Source organism: Podarcis filfolensis, assembly GCF_964270895.1.
Source record: "Podarcis filfolensis genome assembly, chromosome: 6".
Taxonomy (NCBI): domain Eukaryota; kingdom Metazoa; phylum Chordata; class Lepidosauria; order Squamata; family Lacertidae; genus Podarcis; species Podarcis filfolensis.
In genome coordinates, this window is record NC_139609.1 from 5378292 (window position 1) to 5401146 (window position 22855).

A 22855-nucleotide genomic window follows, 5' to 3' on the forward strand; every position below is an offset into this window, starting at 1 on the left:
AACACCTTTACCCTGACAATTACTCTTTTTATATTTGGAATGTGTACAAGAATATGGATTGCTATAGATTATATCAGCAGCTCACTTGGGACATCACTTCCTGAAAAGAAACATAAATGTTTAAGTTCTTGGTTCATGAATTGGTTTAAAGAAAAACAAAGGGGAAACAGGACAGAACAGAGTTAGCAGATAACATTCAACATGGCGTAGCTAAACATCTAATCAGCAGCCATTGTGGTTGTACTTAGATTATTTTTGAATAATAATAATAACTTTTCCTCTTATGGTACCAATAAAACAATATAAAGTATTGGTATAGTAATGAACCTGGGAAGGGGCTTCAAAATGAAGATAATAATTTATGTTTAAAGTTAAATTGAGCCAAAAATTGAGGCAAATGCTGTTGGGGTGTGTGAAATAGTTGTATTGTTGATAGATGTGTTGTTGTTTGGTACACCTTAGGATGCAGTTGGAAACGGGCTCTTGCTTGGTTGACTGTGCTGAGCAAAAATTGCCTCCAGGACCGGGGTAGAAGGTCCCAGTGCCGTCACATGGAGGGAAACTGCTGCTGGTAGCTGTTGGGAGAAGAGTCCCCTTACTTGCAGAAGGCTCAAGGTGCTCTTAGCCAGGCAGCAGCATCCCTTTGCCTCCCGTGCCATCAACTTAAGGGGATTGTGTCCCCCACGTCCCGTCCACCCCAGCAGTGGCATCTTCCTCCTGCCCCATAACTCTCAGCATGGCACATCACCAGCCATGACTGGCAGACAAGTGGCTAGTAAAATATTTAATGGTCTCAAAACTTCTGCAGACTTACTTTCAAGGTTGGCTTTGGGGTCAGGATGCATTGGAAATGGGAATAATGGTTCTTTTCATTCTACGCTTTGGGGATACCTTAACAAAAAGCTGTGAATCTCAGATCAAGGCCTTGGGAAAGGCATCTCGCACTCTTGAACCATTGTATGCGCTGTAGCCCGCCATACTTTTAATAAGGCACATTTCAAAGTACCCTGTATTTCAAGCAAGAGAGCAAAGGGAGTTTATACCTTTCCCTGCCTGTAGGATATGCAGAGAAAACTGCAAATAGGTTCCTTTCATCAAACCAATGTAATATATAACCTTTGATTATGTCCTTAAGGCTCACCTTTTATAGCTATATCACGGATGCTGCAAAGAGATTGGGATAGATGGACATTTCATACAATGTTTTAAAATGCACATTTTATTCTAGTCTGGGAAGCTGCAGTGCCAGCAGCTGCAAATCTTGTCAAAAGCTTTATGAATTGGATTAAAAACAAAAGAGGGGAGAAGTGAACTTGAATGAGAGAGAGCACAAAGACCTTAAAAAAAACCAACCGTGAGCAAAGGGAGCCTACCACCATTTTGAGCTGCATAAGTACTTCTGTGCCTGAATGGGATAGTTGTTCTCTTCAGCAGTTTTAACTTCCTTCGTAGGATTGTTATGGGGCCACAGTAGCATAACTGAGCTCTTTGGAGAAATGACAGGATGCAATTATGGTAATAATATTCCACACTTCTCCAACTGCTGATGTCAGCAGGTGATGTTGGGTTTTTTTAGTGACAAAGCCCTGCACTTGCAGGGGAAATGCTGTATAGTTTCCACAGAAATGCTGGCTGAAGGATAACTGTCCAGAGCTTACACGGAAGTAAATATCTGGAGATCTTGTGATGAGGAAGATAAATCATAACTGTAAACTCCTTCAGAGGATCTCTGTGTTGCTCCTAATAACACTGAGGATTTTTATAGTGCACTTTCTGAATATTCAAATTACTTCACATACATTATCCCAGTGGTCTTCTAATTGGCACAGCAGGCCAAGAAGCTCAGAGTAAGCCAAAATGCTTTCATGACATTGCATTTGCCCACACATTGCAAGTGCTTCAAAAAGTCTTAGCACTTGGAACATAATTTGGTTTGCTGCTTTCCCAATTATAGCCTGAAATATGTTATCGAAAGAATTTACCACTTCAGTAGAGGGGGGGAAAGCAGGGCAGGTGTCCTTGGGCAGCTGCCAGTACATGGGCTCTTTTTAATCCACCCACCCAAGTCTGGCATTACAAGTACCATCTGGGTCTAAAATGCCCCCAGAATGGTGCCACTGTAGAGCATTCTGGGAAAATAAAAATGGTGGACATATAAAAATGGTGGCGCTGTTGCTGCCTGTTCCATTGCCTAAGAGGACCCACCAGCAAAGGAGGGTGCCCACCAGAGGGCACTTTGCCCAGGGCCCCGTCAAACCAGAACCAGTCCTGAAAAAGAGAATACAGATTTTGAGAAGCAGAATTCCGATTATGTTCTTTGGGTCAGGATGAGTTCTTCTTCAAAGAGGAATCTTTGAATCATAGAATCATAGAGATGGAAGGGATCATGGGGGTCATCTAGTCCAACCCCCTGCGGTTCAGGAATCTCAACTAAAGCATCAATGACAAATGGGCATCCAACTTCTGCGTAAAAACCTCCAAGGGAGTCCACAACCTCCCGAGGGAGACCGTTTCACTGTCAAAAGTTCTTCCTGATGTTTAGTCAGAATCACCTTGAAGCCATTCAGAGCAGGAGAAAACAAGCTTGTTCCCTCTTCCGTGTGACAGCCCTTGAGATATATGAAGATGACTATCATATCTGCTCCCAGTCTCCTCTTTTTTAGGCTAAACCAGTGAAGGCCAAACTTGGCCTTCCAGCTGTTTTGGGACTACAACTCCCACCATCCCTAGCTAACAGGACCAGTGGTCAGAGATGATGGGAACTGTAGTCCCAAAACAGCTGGAGGGCCAAGTTTGGCCATCACTGGGTTAAACATACCCAGCTCGTTCAACAGCTGCCCATATGGCTTGGCTTGTAGACCCTTGATCATCTTAGTTGTCCTCCTCTGCACACACTGAATAAATGTTTTCTGTAAAATATCAAGGTACAAAGACACGGGGGGAAGCTGCAGCTCAAGTGGTAGTGTGCATGCTTTGCATGCAAAAGGTCTCAGGTTTCATCGCCAGTATCTCCAGTTAAGGCTGGGAAAGACTTTTTCCTGAAACCCAAGAGAGCTGGTGCCAATTAAGGTTAACGGTACTGAACCAGATGGGCCAACAGTCTGACTTGGTGTAAGACAGTTTTCTAAGTTTCTATGCATTTCGAAGGGCTGATATTTTTGAGCAGCAGTGCTGGAGCCCTTGATATGCTCCAACATGAGTGACAGCCTCTTCTCTGGAATATGTAACATGAACACACCAGGTTTGATGATCTCCATCCCTGAGATAGCAGGAGCAATTACTGACATTTGTAGCTGGCCATTAGCTGTTGGAATGCTGTTTAAATGCCAGGCACAGCCAATTAGGCTTGGTGACAGATAGCAGCGCCTGGAGTGATGTGGGAACCAAGGCCCAGTCAATCTGTCAAGTTTACTCAGTACACCTTAATGGTGCCAAGTTTTGCCTTCCTAGCATGACTTGGAAATTGTGTGAATTGAGGTCGAACATTCTCTTCCTCCTAAGGGACAATTACATATGATGCCCATGATATCGGCCACAAGGGTCACTGGGTAACTTTAGGCAGGTCAGCCTTTCCCATTCTAATCTACCTAACTGGGGTGTGTGTGTGTGTGTGTAAGGATAAAACATTCTCTGGAGTGCCTTGGAGGAATTTGCAGACTGCAAATTATTAATATATGCCCCATATGATCAGTTGGAATATTTAGGAATTATAGGAAATGCCTAATTAAGCGGAGCTTGCAGGAGCGAAGCCTCTGGCTGTGATTGCTTGAGCTAATATGTGGTAGCTCAGAATATTCTGTAGTTTTAGGGAGCAGCATAATGTGCACTCCCAACTCTCTAGAGGAAGGGAATTTTTGGCTGGGATCAAAACATCACATTGGGCGCAGCCAAGGACTGGGAAGAGGTGCAGGGACATGCAGTCTAGAGCAGGAGTCAGCAACCTTTTTCAGCCATGGGCCGGTCCACTGTCCCTCAGACCTTGTTGGGGGCTGGACTATATTTTGAAAAAAATAATAATGAATGAATGAATTTCTATGCCCCACAAATAACCCAGAAATGCGTTTTAAATAAAAGCACACATTCGACTCATGTAAAAACACGAGGCAGGCCCCCCAAATAACCCAGAGATGCATTTTAAATAAAAGGACACATTCTACTCATGTAAAAACACACTGATTCCCGGACTGTTCGCAGGCCAGATTGAAAAGGCAATTGGGCCACATCTGACCCCTGGGCCTTAGGTTGCCTACCCCTGGTCTAGAGGAAAGGAGGCCAAAAGAAGGGTGTAATGAGCTAATAAAGGGGAACCCGAGGAAAAGACCTGTTGGAGAGCAAGGCTTGAGGGAACGGAGAAAGGGAACTGCAGCAAAGGATAGTCATAGATGGTGCTCTGAAGAAACGTAAGGCCTGAGCATTCATGTTCAGGAGATGCTGAATAGCAGAAAGTGAGCAGAATGTTTTGAGGTGTGGTTTGGCTGCAGGATAGTAAAGTGGGACAGAATAGCCAGTGGTCTGAAAAGCAGGATCTTGAGGAAGCGCATTGAGGGCCTTGGGTGGAGAAATTAATCTGAAGAAAGGAGGAGAAAGGAGAGCAGCCCCAAAACAGTTCATAAGAGTCGGAGACTAGAGGGGTTGTGCACTATTGTCAGGAAAGGGAGGAAGCCAAGGTGGGGATTCTGCACACTGTGGCTTCTGCTTTCACTAAGGTATTTCAGCCTCACAATTCTAAGGGAGAATGAGCTTCATAAAGCAGTACATGGCAGTTTGGGCTGAGTTTCATTTATTGATCTGAGCCAACCAGCCAATTCTTTGGCTGCAGATGCCGTCACTGGTGTCTTTGGTGAGTTTCCTTTCCAGGCGCAGTACATCTTGGTGATACTGCCATCAGTTCTAGGCTCAGCTACAGTGGGTTCGTGGGAACCAGGTCGCCGTCCTCTCTGAACCTCTGTTTCCCTTCTCTCATAAACTAGTCACATGTCTCCTGTCGCTACGTTATTCCTCCTTTGCTCTTTCTGAAATCATCTGTAAATAACAGTCTCTTTGGTGCTTTGCACAGTTGCTGCTGTGACAGATTTTTATTTAAATTAAAGATGATATGTTTGCAAGGGAGCTTTTATATTTAACTATTTAGAACAGGGTTTTGTTTTTGTTTTCAGGGGGAACTGAATATTTCACCAGCAGTCTGCATTTTTTCCAACCTGTCCAAATCAGCTTGTTTGCTTTGCAATATCTGGAATGAAGCTGTGAAGCTTTTGTCTCTCACCCACCCCAGTTTTCTGTCATCACTAGGTTTGTGGAAAGCCATTTCCCCAAGGTGGATCACTTTGGGAAGCTCCTGTGGTATTTCAGGAATCTTTCTGTTCTTTGCAGGTTAAACAAGTTTAGAGCCTCTCAGATTACTAGAAATATGTTCCATTAACACTGAAAACACAAATGAAGCTGGAGTTCAACTCATTCCTCATTGTGGGCAGCAACATCATTTTGGGAAAGCCTTAGTAATGAAAGCATGGCATGTGGATCCCATTTTGTATTCCGTCATAAAAGCAGAATATTTCTCAATTGTACAATGTTAGATTTAATGCTTTAGCGTAAATAGGAATTACTGCCGAATGTGTCGAGAGAGATCTTGTAAATGGACATTCTTTCTGTGGAAATGTGCCATTCGCAACAGAACTATAAGTTTTCTGAGATGCTCAGAGAATAGTTGATATATTCAATGCCACATTGTGGAAGTGATGAAAGGAAAGAGAAAGAACCATCAAGTTGCATTGCTCGGTCCCAGAACAGAAAGCACAAGGTGAAGAAAATGTTACTTTCCATTGGACATACTTCTGTTGGTTGAAGAGTATGCTAACAACAAACATTTTACTGCATAGTCAAGGGCCAAAATGAATATTAAAAAATGAATATGTACAATTGAGTTGCACTGATTTCTGCTTCAAGTAGAATGAGTCACTCAAAGCCTGCATAGTCCTGTGCTTGTGTGTGTATGCAAATGCTTGGGGGTGCCAAACTGGGTCTTTGACCTGGGTGGAAAAAAGCCAAGTTTCGCCCCTGATTTATGTTTCATCATGCTCCCACTGATGGCATCAGAACCATACTGGAGTTTCTGAAATTTGAAGAGCTTGGAGGGAAATTCACAACAAACAAACAAACAAACAAACAAACAAACAATAAAAAACCAGTTTGTATTAACTGAACCCAATTCCAAATTGAGGCGACAGGAATTCACCCATCAATACTTTGTTATATAAATTCAGTCCCATCTCCACAGTACAGCAGCCTCTGCAGATGTACTTCTGCTTCAGCCCTAATGATGGTTTTAGAATTCAGAAATCACTCTGAGCCATAATTAAGCTTCAGGTTGGTTTTGTTTTGATGAGCGTTTGAGAAGGGGGTGGAGGTAACTTCCAGCTTATAAATGTCTGCATGTTTAGCTTCATAGCAGCGTGCATTCTGCATCCCAAGACTTGCCCGGGGGCTTTTTCCCTGGGATTTTCCTTGTGAGCAGTAGCAGAGGGTGGGCTCGTCAAAGCTGCTGTTCCGACTTCTGGCAGAGGGGAGGGGGGACGTCTGAGGGCACAAGGGCTGTTGCATAAGTAGGAAAAGAACAGAGGCTTATCACAAATCTACATTGCGCTGTGGGGTGGAGACATTCACCACAAGGAAGGAGAGATCGTGTATCCGCTGAATCAGAAGGAAGAAAATAGGAATATCCTAGTTTTGAGGACGTGCAGGAGGAGCTGCCAGTAGGAGAGTGGGAAACGTGTGCTCAGCTTGTCTTCAGCCCATGATTAAATTACAGCGCCAGGCAAAGGGATCTTTCCTCTACGCAGTATCTCTCTGCAGCTCTGGATAGGCAGGTGGGAATTGTTGTGGGGTTCTTTTGAATGGTTCAGACTTGATGTTTTATTCTCTGCAGTGGTATTGTCATGTCTTTAATGTAGTGCATTAGCAGCAAAAGTCTGGAGTGTAGAGGCGCTTATCCCCCCCCTTCTCTCAGCATATTAAAAAAAAGGATGTTTTTGTCCCGTATGTGCAGCAACAAGATAGTAGAACACCCTTCTGTTCCTTGACTTCTTCCCCTTGCTTTTTAAAAGCTCCCGTTCAACACCTGACAATAAGCAGAGTGGGTGTCTGTGTTTCACTTACTTGTCGAGAGTTGTTTGCTTCCCTGAGTTGTGGGGAAAGTGCCAGGTGGAAATAGTCCTCCACTTGCCTCAGTGTCACGTAAAACTTTTTGTCATTGAGTTTGCCTTCCCTTCAGAAGTCTGGCGCTCCTCATTTTGGTATCCACTCCGTTCAGATTGGATTAGATGGCATCGTGTTACACGGACTGCAGTTTCTCTGTAGTTGAGCGGCAGTTTAAAGGGAGCTGCTCTTTCATGAGCTCATGTTTTGGCTGCCGGACGCCGCCTTCTCTTACTCACATGCGCACACCCCTTTGGGGAGAGGAAAACGAAAAGTCCGTCCCTGTTAGTTTGCCTTGGTTCACGCACACACACACACACGGGATTCTGGCGCTCTCCTCTGCTGTGGGAGAGAACGAGCACAAGAGAAAGGGTAGCTATTGTTCGACTGCCCGGAGCCAGGGAACTGGATAGAGAACCTTGGCCTCAGTTTTCATCCTGGCTTTCCTGCATTCCACACTGTCCAAGGCAGAGGACAGACAAGGAGTGTGGCTGCCGAAAGTGGTGCTGTTAGACGGGGGCTGGCATGCCGGCGGGACCATGACTGAGGCACCGGCAAGGGCACAGCATGCAGGTTTCAGGTAAGGTTCCCATCAGCAAAAACTTTCATACCAGAAAGCCTGTTGAGGGGCAGGGAATGTTGCATTTTTCTTTCATAAAAATAGGTGCTTTCCTATACCCTCTGCCTTGTATCAAACAGCTGTTTTCCCCCTTTTATCAGTGACTTTCATATCCTAAGTGAAAAGTTAAGAGAGAAGAGCCATCGCTCCCTTTCTGCTTCCTTTTGAAATCTGAAAGTGTTTTGATATTGCTTTCCAAAGCCTACTCTTGGTTTTACAGGTAGCACCAGCAGCACAATCCTATGCATATCTGCACACAAATCGATTTGCTGAGTTCAGTGGGACTTACATTTAGGTGTTTATAGGATTGTGGCCTTAACTGTGTTATACATTTGCTAAATATGGAAGTTGAATGAGCGAGCTACAACAGGTACAGTGCTGGTTCAGTATGAAAACAACTTTTATTCTCCTTTCAATACATCATTAACAACACGTGAGAGTTTCCAGAAAGAAGTTGCTGTAATTAAATAGTGTGTTTACTTATTCCAGGCCTTTTAAAATAGAGTTATTGGCCTAAAGATTCATAGAGCTGGTATATAAGGGTAAAAAAAAATATCACTATTTTTACATATAAAATACTTGCAGTTGTGTTTAAAATATGCAGCCCACAGCTGGCATGATTAACATGTAATCAGTGTCAAATTGTACCAGGCAAAGCTTCCTGCTTTTCTGTGAAAGTGGAAAAATAAAAGCTGTTCCGGAAACTTAAAAAGTTGTTCATAGTTTGTGTTCATGTTATGAAGTCTCCTGTTAAGCACTGTGATCTTCTAAAATACACCCTGGTTGGTCCCTGTCAGATAGATCAGAATTTATTTTTCTGTGCATTTTGTGCTAGAAAGTTAATTCAACTTATGCTCGATTTGTAGAGTTAATCAAGGTGTTTTTTAAGGTAATGGCAAAATGGCTGCCCATGCTAAGTGTTGAAATTGCTAGTTTCTGAATCAAGCTCAAATATATTTATGGGTGAAAAATAAATGTAGAGCTTGCTGAAAATGAGATCCTCTTCCTAATAGTTGGAGAGCAAGGAATGTTAAGAAGGGGGAGATGGTCACCTGACACAAGGTCATCCTGTATCAAAAATCCCCACTTATCTTTCAACTCTAGTTTTCCAGTACATGCCTGGTGGTGACCTTTGCTCCCTGGCTCTGTCACTCAGCCATCAGATTTCCTTCTCTGCCCTTTCTCTCCAAATGCCCTCTTTGCTTAGAATTGCCTCCCAGAACACCCAGATGCTGATGCTTTTTTTCTGTCCATCAAATTCCTCCTTAAAACATATATTTCCAATGTAATCTTAGTCCTCATCCCCTACTGAAATGAAGCCCTAGTACACGCAACTGTACACACATTCTTCCCTTCCTTATCCTCATTCCTATCTTCCTCCCCAACCCCCATTAGCCTCTCTCTCAGCAAATTTTAAATCACAGGTGAATAGCCTGTGGCCCTAGGACAGCATGCGATCTTTGGTCTAATTTCATATGGATGTCAATGGGGCAGACGAGAGAAGAAAGTGTGACCCCACCCACTCGCTTTTGTCTCCATCCCTAACCACTGCCAATATACAACCTCAAGATATCCCTGAAGAAATTCAGTCCTCCCCACTCCCATTTTAGATTACAGGGCAGGGACCTACCTGACTTGTGTTTTTAAAGCATCATGGAGCATACTATATGAACAACAACAATAAAAATATGCATTCATTTAATTTCACGTATGAGTCACTTCCTACAAAACATCTCAAAGTGATTTGACAATAAAAATGTATGTGAAAACAATGTTAGATCCAATTACAGTTGTTGTTGTTGTTGTTGTTGTTTAGTCTTTTAGTCGTGTCCGACTCTTCGTGACCCCCTGGACCAGAGCACGCCAGGCCCTCCTGTCTTCCACTGCCTCCCGCAGCTTGGTCAGACTCATGTTTGTAGCTTCGAGAACACTGTCCAACCATCTCGTCCTCTGTTGTCCCCTTCTCCTTGTGCCCTCCATCTTTCCCAACATCAGGGTCTTTTCCAGGGAGTCTTCTCTTCTCATGAGGTGGCCAAAGTATTGGAGCCTCAGCTTCACAATCTGTCCTTCCAGTGAGCACTCAGGGCTGATTTCCTTCAGAATGGATAGGTTCGATCTTCTTGCAGTCCATGGGACTCTCAAGAGTCTCCTCCAACACCATAATTCAAAAGCATCAATTCTTCAGCGATCAGCCTTCTTTATGGTCCAGCTCTCACTTCCATACATCACTACTGGGAAAACCATAGCTTTAACTATACAGACCTTTGTCAGCAAAGTGATGTCTCTGCTTTTTGAGATGCTGTCTAGGTTTGTCATTGCTTTTCTCCCAAGAAGCAGGCGTCTTTTAATTTTGTGACTGCTGTCACCATCTGCAGTGATTATGGAGCCCAAGAAAGTAAAATCTCTCACTGCCTCCATTTCTTCCCCTTCTAAAACCTCCACTTAAAATGCTCATTTGGAAAAGGGTGGTGCCTGTAATGTAACAGGAGGGAGTTCCAAAGGGTAGTTGCCACCACACAAAGGCCCTGTAGCAAGATCATATGCAGTGGACCTCCTGATGAGGATGCTTGTCTGCAGGAGGTCCTCTCCTACAGAGCACAGTGGTCAGTTGGCTATAGATTGAGTGAGACAATCTTTTGGGTATCCTGGTCCCGAGCTATATAGGGCTTTGCGTATCAGGACCGACTAATTGAACTTAGCCCAGTAACTGATTGAAAGACACGTTGTTGTTGTTGTTGTTGTTGTTGTTGTTGTTGTTGTTGTTGTTGTTGTTGTATTTATTTATGCCCCCCCCCCTTTCTCCAAGAACCATGACTCAAGGCTGCTCACAAAAGCTAAAGCAAACATGGCCCAAACACAGGAATCTAAAAATATCTCTCCCATCCTTCTGGCAGAATTATGGCCTGCCAAGCAGGTCCCTCCTGTGTAGCTATTAAAAGCAGAAACAAAAGACACATGCTACATGTCAGCATGGCCGAATGTGGTCACGGAGGCAACAGTTGACGCCTTCAAACGTAAGCCCTTCGTTTTCCTTTAATAGCCTTTCTGGCTGCAAAGTCGTTGCTGGCAAGTTGGAAAAGAGGGCAGACACCATCACTTGCCTCTATGCCATAGGCCAGGTGTTCTCCAGTGCGGTGAGCCTCCCTATGTTTAGGAAAAACCTGATTGCTGCAGGAGGGGAGCAGCTAAGGCAGAGTTCGCTTCTCTTGTGGCGCGAAAAGGACTATGGTCAGTGGCTTTCTATGAGGAGAACAAGGAGGGTCATCTGGAAAATGCACCTAGCGCAGTAAGCCATGATGTTGGGTGGGTACAGCACCCCATTAGTGCTACTGACTGAGAAGCGACAGTACAATGTATCTGTCTTCTGCCTTGGAAGAACCTTACTGGAGCACAGAATCCCGTGTGGTCTGCAGCAAAGGTCACAGCTGGGTATAGAATGATAGGACAGGACTTTAGCCATGGGGTCTTAAGATCTAGAAATAAACACAAGAGAGTTAGGGTTGAACAGAGCAATAGTATGTTATTATTTCAGCTACATGTTCTTAGATATAGTTGCAGTGAGGTTTAATAGATTTCACAGAATTGTAGGGTTGGAAGGGGCATGAGGAGTCATCTAGTCCAACCCCAGCAACGCAGGAATCCTCCCCACAGCTGCCCCTGATCTCTTACGCCTGAGGCTTTTATCTCAATGATCCGTTCGGTAAAGGTAAAAGGACCCCTGACCATTAGGTCCAGTCGTGACCGACTCTGGGGTTGCAGCGCTCATCTCGCTTTATTGGCCAAGGGAGCCGGCGTACAGCTTCCTGGTCATGTGGCTGGCATGACTAAGCCGCTTCTGGCGAACCAGAGCAGTGCAAGGAAATGCCGTTTACCTTCCCGCCGGAGAGGTACCTATTTATCTACTTGCACTTGATGTGCTTTTGAACTGCTAGGTTGGCAGGAGCAGGGACCGAGCAATGGGAGCTCAACCCATCGCGGGGATTCGAACCGCCAGCCTTCTGATCAGCAAGTCATAGGCTCTGTGGTTTAACCCACAGCGCCACCTGCGTCCCTCCATTCAGTAGCTCCATGCAATCCATTCAGTATGCAATCCGTCCAGTAGCTGCATGCAATAGGTTAGTAGTTGCTGCTTTCCTAAGACTGTTCAGTTGGTTAGTGTGTGAGGTGAGTTTTGAACGAATGCAGCTGATAGATTAGCCACTATACAACATCAGTTCCGTGTAATTTATTTTGGCTTTTTAATGTTGGATAATTTAGTTTGCCTCTCAGGTTAATTATAAGAGCAAGTGGAGAAGTGCAATACAGTCCCTATACAAAATTGTAAAATAAACAAGGCACAAACCTAGCTACAGGGAAAATGATAAAAAAAGACCGTTGTGAGAACTTTCACTTTCTCAACTATCCATTCTGTATGCTATTGATTGCATGTCTATGGCTCTGAATTTTAGGAGAAACCAGATCCTTATCCACACACCCACACTCACAAACTCTGCAGCACTATGTCCAAGGACTGACATTTGGCTAATTGGTGCTTGGGAAGTGCCTTCAAGCCCCGCTTTTACCTGCCCCACACCTGGTGGCATAGAGGGCTGGTGTGCCTGGCTCGACTGAAACAGCTCAGTGGGCCTCATTAGGAATGTGAGCCGCTGGTTCTCCATCCTGATCGAAAGCAGCAATAGGTAGAGCTAAGAATGATAGTAACCAAACCTTGTAACACGTTGTGCATGTATTTAGAGAACAGCACAGTTGTAGTTGCGTAGATTTTTAGCAGCAGATGAAATTCCCTTTTCTGCACACTGAGGCTCCATCCCCTTTGCTTCTGGTCACCTTATGTGTAAAGTTTAAAGGTAAAGGTAAAGGTACCCCTGCCCGTACGGGCCAGTCGTGTCCGACTCTAGGGTTGTGCGCCCATCTCACTTAAGAGGCCGGGGGCCAGCGCTGTCCGGAGACACTTCCGGGTCACGTGGCCAGCGTGACAAAGCTGCTCCGGCGAGCCAGCACCAGCGCAGCACACGGAAACGCCGTTTACCTTCCCGCTATAAAGCGGTACCTATTTATCTACTTGCACTTAGGGGTGCTTTCGAACTGCTAGGTGGGCAGGAGCTGGGACCGAAAGACGGGAGCTCACCCCGCCGTGGGGATTCGAACCGCCGACCATGCGATCGGCAAGCCCTAGGCACTGAGGTTTTACCCACAGCGCCACCCGCGTCCCTTGTGTGTAAAGTTTGCATATTGGCAATTTCAACGTGTCATCTTAAATTCTGCATTCTTCCTTAAAACACCTCTAATATATTGAACTCAGGTCCAGAGTTATGATGGCTATGCAGTCAAAATGGTGCTACTGATAAACAGCAGAGATGTATCGGCAGGCTCAGGGGAACCCCAAGATTTATTGAAGCACCAAAAAAGAAAATTAAAGCTAGCCCTCCTGCCCCCAAAGACTGAGCATACTCAGTAGCCACAGAACACTAAATATCTGTTTCAACACTTGAGTGAAGGAAGAGAATGGAAAACCAGGGAGGTGACAGAATGGTTCATCCTGAAAGAATGCATCGCTGGCTAGAATACTGAACAGAAACAGTCAGCACTGCAACATTATGTTGCAGGTCTCATTTGCATATAATGTGTATTGAAATGTGTGGGGTGGCTTTTTTCCTACCTTGGCTGATAGCATGTTCCTCTTGCCAGACGTTTTCCAACTTAGTCATGTGGCTTCTTGGCCAGTACTGTCTACTTTGGGACATACAATTCCAGTCCCACTTTTAAAAGCTCCCTCTCCAGGGAATGTAATGGCAACCTCTGTTGTTTTGAACAACGTATGGGTGGGGATTATTTTAACAATGCTGGCCCTTCATTAGCCAAGGAAGCGTCTGTTACGACATAAGGCCACTCCTTTTCTTTCCTGCCTTCTCCTGAACTTGCTTCTTGCTAAACAGGCTGCTTGATAGTCATTTTTGTTATGTGGGCACCTGTTCAAAAAGAAGTGGAACTAGGTCGGGCAGGTAACATAAAGTTAATGAAGCAGCCCTTGAAAATTCTCAAAAGCAATGGTGAGTTTCAGTGGTGAGTTTCCAAACAATTAAAATGACCTTTGCATGAAGAAGCTGTGTGGTTCTCCCACTTTGCCTTTTCTTGGTGCCCCTCAATAGCTGAAGGTACTCCAGACCAGCTGCCCCACTCAACTCGACCCACAATCATTACTTGTAAGAATGCTTCTAGGTCAGTAAATGCAAATCAGCTCGTCAATACAAATGCTCCCCTTGACAGTCCTTTTCCCAGAGGAGTCTTTGAGGACGCATGCCTAATTTGACTGACTTTATCAAAATGCATAACTGGGCCCAGTGGCTTGTAAAGCTCAAATTTCATATGTGAGGCAAACCTGGAAGTGCTATGAAGGGTGCCCCGAGCCAATCCTGGCTCCCTGATTAATATGCCTGTATGCTGTGCTTGTCAGCCAGTTAACACTCTGAATAGGAACCTAATCTGACAGTCAGCCCATCTGGCTTGGTATCGTTGGTGCTGACTGGCAGCAGCTCTTCAGGATTCAGAAGGTGTTCTTTTCCAGCCCTTCCGAGAGACCTTGGGACCTTCTTGCAAATCAGATGTTATTCCCCTGAGTAAAAGGTTGTTCTCTCCATTCATTATTATGTGTTCCCTTAACACACCATGTGTCATCAGTCACATCAGTCACTATATTGTTTCCACATGGGAAAAGGGAAGTTGAGGGAAGACGTCTTGCCTAAGGATATATAGTGAGCCCATGGAGCCATTCACCCATCAAAAACCATTGAAAAAATTCCCCATTGACGGACATATTAAAGAATTAAAACAAACAGAGCCACACAAAAGAGAATTATCCACACCTCTTAACACAGTGAGACTGTGTTGGAATTTGAAGTAATTGTTTCCTGTCTTTCAAGTTATTTACACACACACACTGCCTTGAGTATTTTTGCCAGATGCAGTGTCCTCATGCACCTGGCTCAGGAAGGCGTACACACTGGAGCGTAACTGTGGAAACTGCAAACTCTCACCAGCATTTTGTTGATTATGATATGGAAGTGGTTTAATTTGGTAGTAATGTTACCAGCGACCATTGCAAAAAGTGAATTCTCTCTCAGTCCCTGTGCTGTGGTGCTGCCTCTTAGCTAGTGAAGACCTTACGATTGAGGGCGTTAAGACAGACACGGATGGCATTTGCTCTTAATTTTCTTTTTCAGGGAGCTGCTCTGCTTTAGGGAATTAATGACGCAGGCTGTGCCTTACCGATCTCTGCAGCTGGGCCAATTGCAGCAGAGCAGAGGAGGAGCTTTGCACTCAGCTGATTCCAGCAATCCTCTGATTTCCTTAGTATCTGAAAGGATCAGGCAAGGACAAGAGGGGTGGAGCAGGACTGATGACTGACATAACGTATTCCACCCTCAACTTTGAGAAATCTGCCTGGCTCATGCAGAGCAAGCAAGCTAGTTTGACTTGTTATGGGCATGTTAACCAACTTCAGGTCCTATTATTACCCATCAGCTCCTCAATATATTTTACACAGAGGAATGCTTTATTGAGGAGCTGATGGGTAATAATAGGACTTTCAGATTATGAGAAAGTGAATGTCACTTAATGCAGCATAATACAACAGCAGTGGGGCCCTGAAGAATATGGAATGGCTCTTAAGCTATTCTGTCTGTTGCAGGTAGACAATACTATTTCAGGGGCATTATAAAGCGCTTCTTAATTTCCACGAGGGCTAGAAACTTGCCAACTCTTTCTTTCAGGGTCTTCCCCTAGCTCAGATTCCCAAAGGAGTTGCCCATCTTAGTGTACATGCTTCATGTTCCATATTTGGCAGAGTGGCTGATGTAATGCAGATTTCCTTCTAGATCAGGGGTCGGCAACCTAAGGCCCATGGATCACAAGCAGCCCACGGGCGTCGTTTAACCGTCCAACGAGCTGCCCCCGAACCGAACCGAGCCACCCAATTGGGGAGTCCCCGCGTGCTGCACTAAACCAGCGCGGCACGGGGACTCGCTTCTGCAGACGCCAGAAATCACACCTGCGCAGATGCAGACGCCAGAAATCGCACCTGCACAGATGCAGACGCTGGAAATTGCGGGCGCGGGGTTGATCCGGCCCACGGAGGGATCTCCACTGGAGTGTACCAGCCCAGGCGAGGTAAACCTTGCCAACCCCTGTTCTAGACCTCCTATAGGATAGTCTACATGTAAGAAGACAACATGAGACATTTTCGTTCTAACTGTCCATCTTGTTACTGGACGGTGGGAGAAAGGATCCCCAGTGCACTAAACACACCACTTTCTTCCAACACTCAATTAGCTTCAGGAATTATAATAAGAATGACTTCCAGTGGTGTTCCTATATTGATTATGCATATTGCCGTGAAAGAAGTCATTGACTACAGCAAGGCTGGTCAATCAAAGGCGTGTCTCTGCATCTTGTGAGTCTTTAATGCTTCGAATGCTAATGCTCTTTGATTTTAGTATTAGGACTCCTGGTTTTTGTGCACACGTAGCATCTCTTTCCATGCCTCTTAGGGCTCCAGTGTTTGCATACATTATGAATGATAATTTTGCTAGAATACTTTCTAAAACACTCAGACCCAAACTTCTGTGAAGCTTTGCTTATCAGGAATGCGACTATAGGGTAGCCACGGCTGTTTAGCTTCATAGGTTGTTGCTGTGCTGTAATTGTATGAGGTGACACATTTGAAATTGAGGAGATAAAAGCAGACCCATAAATGTAATAAGTTGTGCATTCATATTTTGGAATAAGATGTCCATATTTATTTCAAATATTTAGCCTAGATTATTCTGGGAAAGTTGGTTATCATTTGGTTTTTCTTTATCTGAAAGCTTTAGAATTAGCAAGGAAACACCATAATTGGGCGAGTAAAGGAGAAATTGTAAATTTACTTTCCCTTTTCAAATTATTTCCATGATTCCGTGAACTATTAAGTGCCTCCTTTCAAAGAGACATAAAGCTGCCTTGGCTAGTTTGCTTTCACAACCCTTTATGACTTCGAAAAGGCAATTCTTTTTCTAAGTCATAAATAATGTTTCTTCTCACAAGTTTTAAGGTGAGAGAAATGTATTTTGTTTTTCTAATATAAATTTACTGCTGTACATAAAAAAAAAATCAAGTTCATATATACATCTAACATTTCACAAGAGTGAAAACAGAGTATCAATTTGAAAAATTGAAAGTTGGTAAATTATTAATTCCTATATATCCAGCACAGTGTTAGAAGGGTAAGATCCTGTAAATTAAAGCCTGGTTTGTCAAGCTTCTTCCAATAATACACATAACAGAGAGAAAATATTTATTTATTTATTTATTTATTTATTTATTTATTTATTTAAAGTGGTGTATACCAGTTTTAAGGCGAACCTCAGAAAACAGTGTTTGTTAAATTATTAAAACAATTAGAATCGAATACAAAATAAACAGAAAGCAAACACCACTTTGTCTTGAAGAAAGTGTGTCTACTAATTCTTCCCTCCTCTCAGGGCGATGTTCTTATGGTTGCAGTTGCGAGGAAGGGAAAACCAGAGACTCCTGGGAGGGTGGTAGTTCGTTAAGCTCTTTCTTTCTCCTTCCTCCTTCTTCCTGAATTGGCACAGATCAAGCACAATTCATTTATGTGTGCATAAGGCAGTCTTCCAAAGTTAGTAGCCCACAAAAGAATTACTGGCCCAACCTTCTTATGAATATTGGTCATTTCATGGCGCATCATCTACCAGGGAATTGAGGAGAGAATCCATTCTTATTGCATTTACAAAAAGTTCCATACCGTCTTACCTAGATATAAAACCTTCCTTCCTGCAGGCAAACTGGCAAGTAGTATTAACACACTTGGTTGGACCACCCTGGCCTGGGCTGTTCCTCTTAAGGGCAGGTTAATGACAAACATTGACTCTACGCAGAAGGCAGGCCTATCAAAGTTTTCATTAACACGTTTTGGCAGCTCAGCTGCTCATTACTGTCATGTGATCTGAAGATGAAACATTCATAGCAGGAAATGGCACAGGACATTGGCATGTGATTTACCTTCACTCACAAGAAACTGTATGGGGGAAATGGCTGCCCCCATATGTATTTATTTATTAAAAATATTTGTATACTGCTGTTCAAAAAAACATGAGTTCATTTAAAAATGAATTTTCTAGAGACATTTCTGCACCAGTTTACAAGCTTAGCCTTCTCTCCTTGCTATGGACCAGCTGATCAGCAGGGTATTTGGGTGTCCCCTAGTTTGTCCTGTATTTCCTCTGTCAATAAGAGTTTATTATTCTTGTAAATGTCTGCTAGGTGATTTAGCCTTTGTGCTGCGTGATGTGATGGAATAATGGGTGATAAACCAAGGAGATTAGTGGGGTTGGGGACAATATGTCTACTTTTTCTTTCCATGCCTTAAAAATGGATAGTGTGAACCTATTTAGTGTTGTGGGGTGGTTTTTTTCCAGCTTGTTTTGGAGGAAGGGATATGCAGCAGGGGTGTTTTCAATTGTATCTAACTCCAACTGATCCAACTGTCTCCTAGAATGTATGTTATGATGCGTGTTTGGTTGCCAAGGTAGTAGTATTCTATATTGTGAATTCCCCATCCTCAGTCTGAGGTCGAGAGGAGCAAGTAGTTGAGACCTGTTCTTTATGTTTTGTACGATAAAATGAGTAGTTGTAATTTGTTCGGCCACATGCTAAGATGGTTTGGTAGATGGTGGAATGGAAGGGTTGAGAATGAGTAGGTTAATTTTGGAAGGGTGATCATTTTGATCGTGGCTATTTTATCTGAGAGAGTGAAGTTAGTATTGTTCCATCACCTCAGGTCTTTGTTAATTTGTCGCCACGGGGATTTTTAATTATGGAGGTATAATTTGTTGAGGTTTCTGGATATTTGAACCCCTAGGTATCTGAATTTGGTACAACAGAGTTTTATCTTTATTTTATATATTTTTGGATATGAGAGAGTGTTGAAACACATTGCCTTAGATTTAGCAAACTTCACTTGTTGGCCTGACACCACTGCAAAAGTGTTGAGTTCTTTGGCTAGGTGATTGCTGTATTAATAGGGTATGGTGTCGTGACCATTAGGCCTGCAAAGAGCCCTAGTTTATATGTTTTACCTTTTATTTCCACTCCCTTGATATTAGGGGCTGCCCGGAGTTGGATTGCTAGAGATTCTAGGGCCATAGGGCCAGGATGAATAGGAAGGGAGGCAGCAGGCTTCCCTGTTTGTGCCTCTTTGGATTGCTATAGCGTTGGTGTCCATATTGTTAATTTTGCATTTAGTTCAGGCTTGGCATTAGATTTGTTTGAGGGTTTGTAGGAAGTTGGGACCAAAGGTCATGCTGGGTAATACTGATAATAGGAATTTCCATTCTAAGCAATTGAAGGCTTTAAGGATATCTTATGGACATGATCATCAGTGATTTTTTGGCTATTTTGCTATGATTATCAGATTCAGTAGTTTCCTAATGGGGTCTGTTATGTTGCAACCACAGGCAAAGCCAGCCTGATCTGGAATATTAGTTTGTGTAGGAGGTGTTTTTTTAAGCAGTTAGCCAAGATTGATGTGAATATCTTGTGGTCTTGATTTATCAGTGAGATTGGGCAATAAGATTCTACTTTGAGGCTATCTTTGAGTGGTTTGGGGATAGAGACAGAAATGTTTGATTTCGGAAGCCCTGGCAGCAAGAGCTGAAGTTTGTTTTTAACTTTCTGAAAGTTGCATATATGAAAATTGTGATTTGCATGTGCTAATTTGCCCTATGGACCTATTCTCTGGTTCTGTTAAGGACCCAACAGGTGCCTTTGCTCCTGCATTGCATCTGTTTCTCCCAACACTGAGTTGGGATCTAGTCTATTGAGATACTTAGAACTATATATGAACTGGCAAGCAGCCCTCCTTGGGCAGAGAAAGAATTGACTACTGTGGCTGGCAGGCAAATAAGAGGTCTCTATATTGTTCAGGTCTGGTACGAACACTCAGAACCTGCCCTGCAACTCCCCTCAGTTCCACAGGACCTCTATCCAGCCATGTCCATTTACCCAAGGCAAGGCAGCAGGGTCCATATAGTAAAAGCTATGGTTTTCCCAGTAGTGATGTATGGAAGTGAAAGCTGGACCATAAAGAAGGCTGATCGCTGAAGAATTGATGCTTTTGAATTATGGTGCTGGAGGAGACTCTTGAGAGTCCCATGGACTGCAAGAAGATCAAACCTCTCCATTCTGAAGGAAATCAGCCCTGAGTGCTCACTGGAAGGACAGATCCTGAAGCTGAGGCGCCAATACTTTGGCCACCTCATGAGAAGAGAAGACTCCCTGGAAAAGACCCTGATGTTGGGAAAGATGGAGGGCACAAGGAGAAGGGGACGACAGAGGACGAGATGGTTGGACAGTGTTCTCGAAGCTACCAGCATGAGTTTGACCAAACTGCAGGAGGCAGTGGAAGACAGAAGTGCCTGGCGTGCTCTGGTCCATGGGGTCACAAAGAGTCGGACACGACTAAACGACTAAACAACACAACAAGGCAGCAGGGGGTGGGCGGGTGAGGGATGGTGGGCCAAGTCAGCCTGGCCTGGTTTGGGGGGGGGAGGTTGTGTCACGTGTGTGATGTCATTCACGTGCAACGCAAGCCTGCCCCCCCCCCAACTTGGTGCCTCTGCTGGCCCATTAGCTTTTTAACTTGATCCTTAGAGTTTTTAAGTTACCATATTGTCCAATTAAACCAAGTTTTTAAAATTGCTTCCTGACTGAAACTGAGACAAGTTTGAAGAAAGCCTGTCTCTGCTGCAGAGGGAGAAGTATATTAGGATAGCCCTGTTCTGGGTTCTTGGGGAACAAAGGCTAGGAAAATATTACTGATTACTTATATACCTGTGGGTATAGGGTAGTATATAAAGTCAAGAAATAATAATAATAATAATAATAATAATAATAATAATAATAATAATAATAATATCATCCACTGTCAGAAGAGGGACACTATCTGAGCTTCAGTTCTGCATTGGCATTTCCTCTTAATTCAACACTGTGCTTTCTCTCATCCCCTCATTAACCGTGAACTTTGCATGTTATCTGCTGGATGCCACCACCGCTGGAGTTTTGCTAGCTTGGATGCAATTTCTTTGCTTTGCCGTTCCTCGCTTGTTGTTTTCTTAATTCCTTGCCACTAAACGTTCGGCGGCAAAATAAGGATGAGAAGCAATCTGTAATTGGGCTGCTGTAATTGGGCGTATCATTTAGCAAAATAGGTTTATTTTGCATTTGATGTTGGTTTGCTTAAAAAGGCATAAAAGGGGATCCTGCTCCTTTAAAGAAAGCCGTTTTTTTCCTCGGAGCGTCAGCCTGGTCCCGGAGGACAAAGGCGTTTTTGATTTGTGAGGCCCCTCATTTGTCAGGGCTCGTCCTTGCTTGCATTTGTACAAACCTGTGAGGTGACCCTTTAGGTCAGATAAAAAATATCTTCTAAATCCGCCCCTCCCCCCGATTCCGTGTCGCAAGGGGACCTAGCAAACACCCGTTGCACAGCTGCAAGACCAGCACACGCTCCCTAGATAGGGCAGTCTTGTGATGCTCTCTTCTTTTGTCAATTAAACGGACTCTCTTTCCGTAGCTATGGCTCTTTTGATTCCTCCTAACAGGACTCCTTTCTCCTGACCCCTCTTCTTTGTTCTCCCGAAAGGGGGGGGGGGAGAGCCCCATTAAGCGAGGAGGGCGAAGTTGAGCTGGGCTCGCGTTGGCTGCTTCTCATTCTGATGAAGAGGAGCTGTTCTAATATCCTTAATGCTGCTGTTGGCAGTTGGAAACAGATTCCATTATTGTTGATCAATGCAGCCGCCATGCGGGAGGGAGGGAGGGGTGGAGGGGGGGTGAGGGAGGAGGGGAGGGGCTCTTCCTATTCACAGATTGATCAACCTGCCATTGCATGAGCAAATGCGTTGCAAGAGAGGCTTGGATGCTATTGTAATAATAGCTGGGGCAGGAAAGGGGACTGGTGGCGATGCAGCTCTCTCTGGTTGTTAACAGGGTTTTTAATGATCTTTAAGCTTTTTTTGGAAAAACAAAGATACTGAATTTTTTTATCTTACCCTTACCTCAAAGGAAGACAGTCATATATTAGACTTTATTATGCTGGGTGGCTTGTTGATCTTTCCTGCACTGGGACCAGTTTCTTTTGTTTTCCCCCTTTATCTTCTCAAATGCTATTTTCTCTTCTCAAGCTATAGGCCACTTCCCCATCACATTGTTTTTGTTCTTCCTGCTTGAGGTGAGAAACTGGCACCCAATTTTCTTTCCTGCTCCTCCTCATGTCTCCTTCATCAGAAAGGTCTGTCAGCTAGGAAGTTGGGAGCAGGGCCAAGCCCGCCATCCTTTCTTCCATTTCATTTTGTTCAGTCCAGTCAATAACTTAAGTACTGGACTCCCAGGATCATCTGCATTTTCCCACCCTCCCTCCCTTGATTCGTTTGGCCATTGTCTTCTGTATGGAGAAGTTTTCTGGCTGGAGAATGAGTTTCCTTTCTCCTGGAGATGCGGCCGAGTGGCTGGATAGCAGCACAGAAGATGAGCGAGGCCTCCTGTCATTTCTTGGTACGGTAGGCTTGGAATACTACTTTCTTCAAACATTTAATTGACATAGACTTCTTAGATGGGTTTGGTTTTTCATCCTGGAATTGTCAGAGGAATGCATTTAGTTGCACTCTGTGATGAGGCGTGAGTTCTAAAGTTTGCCGCAAGTTAAAAGATCTCAGTTAAATAGATAAAAGCTGGAGTAATTTGTGTGTATCACAGTAATTGCTTATACAAATACACTTTCTAAAAATATTTGATTGTTCTGTTTAGTCTGCAAGTTTATAGATCATTTGGCCTACTGGAATCTGACTAACTCACTAACCTAAGAGGAACTATTTTTAGCAATGTATCGCACAAGGTACCTATCACAGGTTTCTCTCTAAACTTTTCTTTGCAAAGCACCATGTACATTGGATGGTTTCTATAGTATATCGTGAAAACCCTGGAGATCCCATTAGA

The 22855-nt window shown here is 43.9% G+C and overlaps 1 protein-coding gene and 1 long non-coding RNA gene across 17 annotated transcripts in view; one reads left to right on the forward strand and one right to left on the reverse strand.

The window, feature by feature from the left end:
* The window catches only part of RASAL2 (RAS protein activator like 2), a 221868-nt gene that overhangs the window by 116853 nt on the left and 82160 nt on the right, over window positions 1-22855 (forward strand). Inside the window, exon 1 of one of the 16 annotated variants that reach the window (XM_083621532.1) lies at window positions 6623-6863. The exons of 11 other annotated variants lie outside the window; for them this stretch is intronic. Coding sequence is in view for 2 of the 5 variants with exons in the window: in XM_083621528.1 (XP_083477654.1) it covers window positions 22333-22414 (82 nt within the window). In the remaining 3 variants the exon portion in view is untranslated. Of the gene's footprint in view, window positions 1-6622; window positions 6864-7481; window positions 7772-19736; window positions 19876-22317; window positions 22415-22855 lie in introns of those variants that run through there. 4 more of the 16 variants (XM_083621534.1, XM_083621531.1, XM_083621533.1 and 1 more) reach the window with 4 other exon arrangements.
* LOC310765984 lies at window positions 9629-19613 on the reverse strand. The gene is made up of 3 exons (XR_014549900.1): window positions 17621-19613; window positions 15077-17428; window positions 9629-11283 (listed from the first exon to the last, which is right to left on the reverse strand). It is a non-coding gene; the product is annotated as an uncharacterized lncRNA (long non-coding RNA).